This window comes from Miscanthus floridulus, unplaced genomic scaffold (assembly GCF_019320115.1).
Source record: "Miscanthus floridulus cultivar M001 unplaced genomic scaffold, ASM1932011v1 fs_831_1_2, whole genome shotgun sequence".
Lineage (NCBI taxonomy): Eukaryota > Viridiplantae > Streptophyta > Magnoliopsida > Poales > Poaceae > Miscanthus > Miscanthus floridulus.
Window position 1 is genome coordinate 1 of NW_027097328.1, and position 10,524 is coordinate 10,524.

Consider the following 10,524-nt stretch of genomic DNA (forward strand, 5'->3'; position numbering starts at 1 on the left):
ACTTTTTGAGCGATTTGATGGATCTGGGATTGTTTTCTTGGTGGCTGTTTATGATTGGAAGCAGCAATGCGACAAGACAGAAGGCCCAGGTGAGAAGTTTTGGTCTCAAACAATGCTTTGACTTTTATATTTTATCCAATTGTTCAAATTAAATCTATCTATCTATCTATCTATCTATCTATTTATTCCACTCTAAAATGCTTGTACTGTTAATTTGACGAGTTAACCAGGGAGAGTATTTTTTTATTCACTTTATTTCTTTATCAGGTCATCTGGAAATATACTAAACAGCTTTTGCCTGGACTGAAATATTTGCAACACAATGGAATCATACACAGGGATATAAAGGCAAGAAAATTTCTCCTGTTATATGAATCCTGTCCGCAAATGCTTATAATGATGTGGCTTCTTGTTATTTTGTTATATTCCATGGCACAAATATACTTGTTGATAACAAAGGTTGCTTTGGATAGTTTGTTATCTATTGTGAGGTTGATGGCTTGCTTTGACCTCAGTAGTAAATGGCTGTCGAATTTTTCTTTAAAAGTGTTCGATCCTTTTCATTGCATCTTAGCTTAGACTAAAGTGAGCATGTGAACGTATAGAATCTGTTTTTTTACTGATCACTTATATGGACTTTCTGTTATGTGTAGGTAACTGTTCTCACCTGTTCTTTGTATTTCTTTTTGTTTAGCTGAGTGAGCACTAGTTCTCAAGTCAAAAATAAAACTACACACATAATTTGAGTTATGTGTCCTACCTTTTCTTTGCTTGCAGGTTTCAACAGTTCAGAGCAGCATGGGAGGTCCTTCCGTTACCAATTTCCAGCGGCAGCTTTCAGCTTCAGTTGTTGAACAAAAACAGGTGGGCAGCAACACATCAGCAGCTTGGTTGTTATCTCAGGTAACCAGTAACAGTAGGTAAGCATTAGTTCACTTTTAACAGGGAGTCATGATCATGTTTGTGATGGTGTACTAATTTGGATTCAAACATTCAAGCCAATAGCTTGCACATTAATATACAATTGTTTCATTATACTCAGAGTGTAGACATTGATACGGAGATTATGGTTATTGCAGGGCTCCAAAATACAATTGTTTAACAGGTCCACCACAACAGCATTAGTAAGTGCCTCTCCAGGCTCCAGCTCAGTTCTTATTTATGTCATCTTTTATTTTGCGAGCCATATGTTTATTTCTCCTGCATATTTCCGGTGTGTGCAGATCAGAGAGTTTATGATTAAGTGGTGTAACATGCATGTCATATTCTTGTCAAGGGGTGTAATTTTTACCACCAACCATTTATTTTCAGGTTACCCAAGAAACCAGCCAGCCAGAACAACAACCCCCTTCCTCCGCAGCTGAAGAACGTCTCACTAGAGGGCGCATGACTAGAAGTAATTTGGCAGCGAATTCGGGTGCTGTTTATACTACAGCAAAGCAACTGAAGGAAACTGCGGCTAGGAAAAGATCTGCATTGTCCAAAAAGAATACACAGGTACTATGTGAAACCTTTTATCTCTCTTTGCATTAAAAAGGAACATATAGTCCTTTTGGAGAAGTACATAGCTATTCTTTTGTTCTGCTCCTAAATATGGTCCAGGCTTAGTTTCCTCTTGCTGATTAGAAATATATATGGATGTGTTTGTGCTCATAAAATGTCTTGGGAGGCAGCTGCATGTATGTTTATATTTGCTTTACGCTTCAAAGTTCATGGTTGATAGTACTGCAGCTCACAGAACTCTAGTACTGCAGCTCGTGTTTTGCTTCAGTGTTCAATTAGCTTTGCCACCACTAGTCTCAGTTTAACTAATGCATGTCAATGATTTTTTCAGGAGGAATCTTGAGTTTGAGAAGGAGCATGCGAATGGTGGGACGATGGCCAACATACATATCAAGGGAACCTTCGCTGCTACAGTAGACATTAGCCTTTTGAATCGAATGAGTTCAAACAGTTGTCTGTGCTTAACACATTATTATGTGTTAAGCTATCTACTTGTGTTCTCATTTAGTTTGACACTCGGTGTGTTTTGTTAAAGATTTTGTATGAACAAATTATATTTCGTTTTAATGGATGTCGATGCTTCCTTCATTATGTATTTGTCGTTTTGCGATTATTAATTTAAGCTACCAAACAAAGTGTCGCAACATGAATTATTAATATATTAATCTGGCGTTGCAATATATGATGGCACATATAACAACCACATTTAGTCGTGGCAATAGGTACGATAATCGTGGCAATAGAGAAACTATCTCTTGCAACTATAAAAAGATGACGGTGGCAATAGAGGAATCTACCTATAGCAACCAGATAGTTAGTAACGTGGCAATAGATGACCTGTCTGTAGCAACCAACCTAAGTAACGTGGTAATAGCCTATGCCATCTATAGCAACCATTCAGAAACGTGGCAATATACGACCTCTCTGTAGCAACCAACCTGAAGAGATGTTGCAATAACCTAAGCCACCTATAGCAACCATTTAGGCGACGTGGCAATAGAGAACCTCTATTGCAATGCTTTCTCTGCGTAGCAACAACCACGATTGCAACACCTGTGTTGCGTTGCGCTTGCATTGTGTTGCTACACGACCAGCGTGTCGCAATACGTATCGCTAGCAACGCCTAGTTCGTTGCAATTGATACTATTACCACACCCATAGTGGTTGCAATTGCTTTTGTTACAACACTCACCAGGTGTTGCAAAAGCGTCAAAAGTGTTGCAATAGAGGGGCTGTGTGTCGCAACTAAAATGTAACCCATTGCATTATGCTATTGCTACCCTTACAAGTGCAACGACATTTAACCAAAAAAAATTGGTAGCAAAATTACTATGGCTACCATTTTTTGGTCTTTTGCTACACTTTTTTGGCGTTGCAGTAGACCGAAAATCTTGTAGTGTCGGCCAAGGATTTTGTCAATGATATTCTGAAATTAGAGTAGCACAAAAGATCAATTGTGATTATCCTTTTATGGAAGTGGTGGGACGAGAGGAACAGGATTAATGCTGGTGAGGCGCAACGTCCTAGCAGCGAGATTGTGAAGGCTGTGCTCAGTTCCTCTACAGAGCAACATGTTATTACCAGGCGCATATCTAGTTCGGCGGAGAAGATAGTTCCAACATGGAAACCTCCCAACACGGGCTGGTTGAAGGTGAACATATATTGATGGTGCTTTCAAAAATGAGAACAAAGATGGTGCTTGGGGCTTCGTGGCAAGAGATGCAGCTGGGGATCTGGTGTTAGCAGGAGCCGGCAATATAAGCCCAGTGCACAATGTCCTTATGGCTGAAACCATGGCGTGTGTTAAAGCAGTGGAGGCTGGTCAGGCGCATGGCAAGTGGAGACGGATTCTAGTCAGCTGCGAGAAGCTTTGCAGTCTAATCTGCTCGATCTAGAGCCGAGTGGAATATTGTTTATGTTCCTCCGCGAGTTTCTTGATGTTCATTTTGATAGATAGGCCCGTTCGGCTTACCTTATAATTCGCACTATTCAGCTTGATTTTTCAGCAGAAACAGTGTTTTTCTCTCACAACAATTCAGCCAGAACAATATTTTTCAGCCAAGTTTTAGCAAGCCGCCATTCGGCTTACCCCATATTTGACTTATTCGGCTTAGTTTTTTTCAGCCGGAACAGTGTTTTTCTCTCACAACAATTCAGCCAGAACAGTATTTTTTAGTTAGTTTCAGTCAAGATTCAACAAGCCGAACGAAGTGTTTCTAATGTACCACGGTCTTGTAACTCGTCTGCGCACGAGATTGCCAAACTTGGTCTAGCTTGGGAGTCAGGCCAGTTGAGGATATGGCTTGATGATTTCCCTATCTATGTAATGAACGTGAATGTGCTGAGCTATTGAGATGAATATAAGGCCCTAGAGCCAAGCTTGAGGTTCAAAAAAAAAGAGTGAGAAAGGAGGAAGGGAAGCGGGATTACTTGGGCCGAAGCAAAGGAGCAGGCCGGGGCAGAAGCCACGGAAGGGAAGAAAGTAAAAAAGGAAAATGTTTCCTATTTATATGATATGAATTGGAAAGAAAGTTTATTTGATCTCAAGCCTATGAAACCAAAGCGAACAGAACTGCAATGCACCACCGCGAAATGCAACAACCATGTATATTATATACCCTATATGATAATTTACCACCGATTAATTCTTTTCTTGAAGAAAAACAATAGTAAATCATATACCAAGCTAAACCTTGGAGCAAAACATGTTGTTTTTGTCACAAAGAAGAGACAATTAGACACTTGTTCTTTGGTTGCCGTTTCGCTCGAGTAGTTTCAGGTGGCCTCAAGTCTAGCTAAACCTTTATAGCGTGTCAAATATGTTCGGCAATTGGATTCAAGGCATTAGTAAAGATTTGAAGCCTTTAGTTCTACTATGAGCTGCCGCCACCTATTGGTCGATTTGGTTACGTAGGAATGATATAGTTTTTGAAAAGAAAAAAATATCCATCTCCTTTGCGAGTTATCTTCTTGGTCATTCATTAGCTCCATACATGGGCTATCCTCCTGAAGCCGAATTAAAGATATGAAGGCACGCCGAATCGGCGGCCTTCTAGGATGTCCACGTCAGTTCTTTTTGTTTGGTGCGTTAGATCGAAATTTCACGGCTCAGATGAGACGCGTCTCAACCGGCCAGGTGAAGCAGGTGATTGTCGGCATGCAGGGCCGGTGCCTAACGCGTACATGCATGGACGGTGCCTAACACGAACATGCTGCTGGGACCGTCCTCGCTTTGCACGCATGTATCACTTGTCGATTTGTGTGCACCTGACCCCATCCCGTCCTCGTTTCCGGTTCTCATCCCGTATACCCATCCCCATCTCCATTTCTCAGCCGCCTGCGCGGGTGGCAAAGCTCGGCGCGACATGCGCTCCCAAATCCAAACGAGGAAAGGCTCCGCGTCTGCCTGCGCCTCGCTGCGGTTTCCCCGAATCCTCTGGCCTCCCGCCGCCGCCATGGACGACGACCACGACCACGACCAGGACCCCGACGCGTCGCCATCGCCGGCCGCCGGGGAGCGGTGCCCGTGCTGCTGCTCCTCCTCCTCGTCGGCCGTGCCGTGGCGGCGGTCCGTGAAGCGGAAGCTGGGCGCGGAGAAGGGGAAGGAGAGCGGGGAGGCGGGGGACGACGAGGCGGGCCCCGCGGCACGGGTCGAGGCGGAGGGCGAGTGCGCGGCGCTGCGGGAGGCGGTGGCATCGGCGTAGTCCGCGGCGTCGGCGCTGCGGACCGAGGTCGAGGAGGAGCGCCTCGCCGCGGCCATCGCCGCCAGCGAGGCCATGGCCATGATGCTCCGCCTGCAGCGCGAGAAGGCCGAGGTCCAGATGGAGCTCGGCCAGTTCCGCCGCTTCGCCGATGAGAAGATGGAGCTCGACGCCGCCGACATCGACCAGCTCCGCGCTCTGCTCGCGCAGCGCGCGCGCCGCCTGGTGCGCCTCCGCGTGAGGCTTCGCGAGTATAGGCTGCAGTTCCTCCACCTCGGCATCCCGCTTCCCGGTGGCGAGGGCGAGGACCTCCTCGCGCAGAGCGCCGCCGTGGAGGAAGAGGACCTCCTCCTGCTCGAGGGCGAGGACGGCTACGTCGATGGCGATGGCGGGTACTACCCTGAGCTCCGCTGCAACGACGGGGAGTACTACTACGAGGACGGGCAGGAGGAAGAGGATGCGGTTGCCCAGCGTTTTTCAGCCACCGAACGGGGCCACTGTCGGCGCTGCCGGTGGTGGTGGCTCGGTCGGAGAACTACGGCGTGGCGTCGGCGGCGAGCATGTCCTGGTACGTCTTCCTGATGGCCCATAGCGCCCTGCAGCAGTCGCTCATGGCGGGCCTGTCCTGTCGGATGGGGGCCATGCACCGGAACGCGAGCTCCAGCACCATCTCCAGCGTGCGTTCCACGGCGAGCGTGCGGGCGAGGTGCGGGTCCAGCACAGCGGCGGAGGCGCCGCCGACGAACCTGCCCATGGCCCAGTGCGCGTTCCACGGCGGCCGTGCGGGCGAGGTGCGGGTCCAGCGCATCGGCGGAGGCGCTGCCGATGAACCTGCCCATGGCCCAGCGCGCGTTCCACGGCGGGCGTGCAGGCGAGGTGCGGGTCCAGCACATCGGCGGAGGCGCCGCTGATGAACCTGCCCATGGCCCAACGCGCGGTGAGGCGCTCCTTCATCTCGCGCTTGGTCTCGATGGCGCGCGGTGGGCCGACATCGAACACCTCCTCTCTCTTTGCCTCTCTCTCTCCACGCGGGCGGCCCGGCGGCGCCTTTCTCTCTTCCTCTCCCTCTCCCTCTCTCCAGATCTGCGGCCGCATCGGTCGTCCTCCGGCGCACCGGCGTGGCCAGGCCCCGGCGGTGGGCGCAGCCGCCTCCCCTCCCCCCGCTGCGCGCGTCTCTCTCTCGCGCGCCACGCGGACCAGCGGGACGAGGCAGCGCCGGGGGAGAGCAGGGGCTCGGAGGCGGCCGCGGCCACCGGCGCTGGACGACGCACCATGGCGCCGTGGCGGGGGATGCCGTTGCGCCGCGCACAGGGTGCGGGGAGCCTCGGCGGTCGCGACGAGGAGCGAGGGAGAGAGCGAGAGCGCGGAGAGGAGAGAGAGGAGGGGACCCCGTATCCTTCCAGGAGGTTCCTCGCCCATCCATCCCCGCACCGGCCATCCATCCTCTGCCACTGCACCCCCCGCCTGGCCAGCGAGCTGCACGATGGCGACGGCGCCACGCCCACCCGCCCCTTCCACTTCTCCCTTGCGCCCTCGCCTCCTGCATGCTCGCGCTGGCTCCGGTCGGAGGCGTGTCCGTTCCAAGTCTCTGCCCCAGTCCGGCGGATTCTCTCCAGCTAAGCTACGAGCAATGCTTCGCGGGCTAGAGAAACACCAGCGCAACAATGGCGAGGACACATCGCCGGAGGCCAACGACTCCGGCGAGCTCAACGACCGGAGTAAGTCCATCGCCTGACCAATCATCGAACTATTCATATATGATTCGACCTTTTACCATTTGCTGAGCATGAGTTCTCGGATACTGAATACCGAATACGTCGACAGGGAGCTTGGAATGCTCCACCTCCACCGAGATGTCGAGCAACAGTGGCCACAGGTCAAGAAACCGAGCCCCGGACGACGACAGCTTCGACTCGGAGAGCAGCTCATCGGGGCCGCCGACGGTGAAGAGGTTGACCGCGGTGGCCGCGTTACTGCCGCCGTTCTCTCGGCCAACGCCGTCCAAGTGGGACGACGCCGAGAAGTGGATTTCCAGCCCGACGTCAAACCGTACTGGCCGTGCGGGGCCTTCCGCTGGAACTGTGCCAAAGAAGTTCGCATTGGCATTTCCTGAACATGGAGGCCGTCCACCAGCCGTTGCTAAGGTGGTCACGGATGTGCCTACCAACACTGGACCATTGGTTAAGAATTCAGATGGTAAGCATGAACTTTTCCATGCTATCGATTTCTTTATTGTTTTCAGCACATATAGACTAGTGCAGTACATTATAGAATTATAATGCAGTGATACATATTGTAATTGTGAGGTCATATTCCGGATTATAATGCATTAGATTTCAGCTCTAGTCTGTTTTGTGTGTCTGAACATTGGAGTCCTAACTATAATTTAGTTATATCTTATAATGTAGCGTGAAGAGATAAGAGTTAAGGATTATTTAGAACATTTGGTTGCAAGTTTGAAGTGCTGGAGCGGGGTGAATTGGGGACAGGTAAAGTGTGACATCATGAGCTGCCCGTGCAGAGAAGTCTGCCTTTGATGTTCAGCTGGACAGCTGCTCTTTTCATCATGGCAGCTTCTTGGACCCCAAAAAAGTTACGTGTATTTCATTTAACAAATACATAAGGATGGCACTCTATTCCCACCAGGCACCAACTAAATGTTTTACTTCTATATTTTCTTTTGGAAAATAACTACCAGGATAAATGGGCATTCAGATCAGGACATATTTGAGGCGTACTACATCATTCTCTTATTATATGCTAGCTGCTTGCACTTAGAAGTTCGCAGATGTGTGTAGAATAAATAAATTACCAACCGTGTGTTTCTATGTTATTGGAATATCGGTATGTTTCAGTGCACTTTTGATGAAAATTCATCTTATGCTCTATTTTCAGGTCTCGTCCATTCTGATTTGCTTAAACCTGCACACAATGCTTCAATAGTTGATGGACCAACACCTGTAGTTAGGTCTGTCTCTATGAGAGACATGGGAACAGAAATGACTCCAATTGCTAGCCAGGAGCCTTCTCGGATCGCGACTCCTATGATTGCATCTAGTCCAACTTCCTCTCAGACACCAACTCCGCAACGATCGCAACAGCCAGTGTTGCGGTTGACAGAACATACAGCCGTTGTTAAAGCAATAGCGTGGTCACCACATCAGCAAGGACTCCTAGTATTAGGAGGTGGAACAGTTGATAGATGCATCAGGTTTTGGAACACGGCTAATGGAAATGTTCTAAACTCAATTGACACAGGCAGCCAGGCAAGTAGTAGTTCTGACCGCTAATGATCTCTCTGTTGTGTGGTGCTGCTATCCTCATCTTTTGCTTTCTGTTGCAGGTTTGCAACCTTGCGTGGTGTAAAAATGTGAATGAGCTTGTGAGCACACATGGGTATTCCCAAAATCAAATCATGGTGTGGAAATATCCATCCATGTCAAAGGTGAGCTTATATGTTGTGGATCTAGGTACTTAGCATCTCCTGATAGATCAGTAAGCCAACCGTACACTGCATCCTTTGGATACAGTTATAGAATGACTTCCAATCTGCGCAACACAGTCTTTCTCGGCTTGCTTCTGAAATATAATAATTCCTTTCTATGGGATGATACATTGAATTAAGGAATGCTTAAGACAACAGAGAAACTTAAAGCAAGCAATGAAAACCATTTGCTGTATAATACCATTGATAGCATGATTAGTTCCACATCAGTTGATCAGTAAGAACATTGTCATATAATTGTGCCCTTTTGGTATGAAGCATCAAAAGCTCTCCATGGTGTGACTCCATATGCAAGTTATTAATTAGATTCATCTTGGATTCCATGCCAAAGATGTAATTTTGTTTATGTGGGCTGAGACATTGACTTACGAGCAGCAGAAAACACAATAGAAATGTAAACTAGGCAATGAAAACCACTTGCTGTGCAGCATACACCGGTTAAGTGCTTCTTAATAAACAATTTTTGTAGTGATGTCATTTGTATGGCGTAACTTATACAGTTTACCAGGGGCCATTTCTTTTTAACCTAATTTCACTGACTATTGGATTATTTAGGGGGCAGACAGGTTGCAACTCTAACCGGACATACAATGCGTGTGCTTTACCTTGCGTCGTCGCCTGATGGATAGGTAAACCCGAATGTAGTTAGTTTGTACATTGTTTTAATGATGAACCCAGAAACTACTATCTATCTCGTTGAGGAGAGCAGCTAAGATGGTGAGATGTAGTTTGCAGACCATAGTAACAGGAGCAGGCGACGAAACTCTACGGTTCTGGAGCATATTTCCATCAGTTAAAACATAGGTAGGCAATAATTTCTTAAGGTTGAGAATGAATTAATGGGAGTTGTGAAAGCAACATTCCCGACCTGGCTGTCCTCAGTCCTCCCGCGGCCCCCGCCGGACCGCGCAGCGTGTCATACCGCCTCCGCCGCAACACGGTCCACCAACAGTGGACACCATGGTGCTTATCTCTCTTTGGTCCCATCTTATACTAACGAATGCCTCGCTCATGGATGCTTTACACTGCGTGCTCAGTGATTTGCCTGTACAACAATGTTTGTTGCTAACCAAATAACCATGCCCACCTTTCTGCATGAACAGAGATGCAGAGGCACATATCTACATGACTTTTTGTGCGTGTCTCAGGACATATTACGGTTTCATGCAGTTTATTGGCCAGCCATGTTAATGTCAGCAGGTTTAAGTGTTCCTGATACAGTTTTTGGTCATAGATTCTTGACAAAGGTGATCTTACCTATTTACAATTGTACTTGTTTCCACTTATAGAGCCCTGATGACAGTATAGCACTCTACCATAAGTACAAAAAAAAGTATCTAGATTCTCAGTCACCTTTCATGCTTTATCTCAGCAAGTCACTTTTATTTCATGCACCAATGGCTTGTATTTTGAAAATCCTAGGATGGCATGAAGATGGGTAAGTCATTAGGCAACACACTTGAACCAAAAGATCTGGTAGAAAGATTTGGGGCTGATGATGTTAGGCACTTCTTGCGGGAAGTAGAATTCGGCAATGATGGGGACTATTCAGCAGAACGCTTTATCAATATAGTCAATGGTCATCTTGCTAATACAATTGGTATTTCTACTTAAATTACCTTTGTTTCTGAAACATGTATATACTTTTCATGTGTGCTGAAATTGTTGTCATTTGCCTTCTTTCTTCACTTGGTGCTCCTTGTTTGTGTTACCTATGCATCTTTACGTGTTAATAATGATCTCACTTACTCACTTGAACTGGAAACCTCCTTAATCATACACTTGGGCTACTAAAAAAGAATTGTAAATCCAGCC

At 47.6% G+C, this 10,524-nt stretch overlaps 1 protein-coding gene and 2 long non-coding RNA genes across 4 annotated transcripts; all 3 read left to right on the plus strand.

The window, feature by feature from the left end:
- The first annotated feature begins 786 nt into the window (after positions 1–786).
- On the plus strand, positions 787–1,919 carry LOC136533262 (uncharacterized). Of its 2 annotated transcripts, XR_010778434.1 has the most exons (4): positions 787–920; positions 1,080–1,124; positions 1,312–1,497; positions 1,835–1,919. It is a non-coding gene; the product is annotated as an uncharacterized lncRNA (long non-coding RNA). The 2 variants fall into 2 exon arrangements; XR_010778433.1 differs by having other exon boundaries at positions 805–1,124.
- A 4,885-nt stretch (positions 1,920–6,804) lies between these two features.
- LOC136533260 (uncharacterized) lies at positions 6,805–8,293 on the plus strand (the record flags this gene model as incomplete). Its single annotated transcript, XM_066525819.1, has 3 exons — positions 6,805–6,922; positions 7,029–7,400; positions 8,100–8,293. Coding segments are annotated over exons 1-3 (654 nt in total), but the record flags the coding sequence as incomplete, so codon positions are not given.
- Positions 8,294–8,334: 41 nt separating this feature from the next.
- LOC136533261 (uncharacterized) lies at positions 8,335–9,338 on the plus strand. The gene is made up of 3 exons (XR_010778432.1): positions 8,335–8,470; positions 8,548–8,649; positions 9,276–9,338. It is a non-coding gene; the product is annotated as an uncharacterized lncRNA (long non-coding RNA).
- The last annotated feature ends 1,186 nt before the right edge of the window (positions 9,339–10,524 follow it).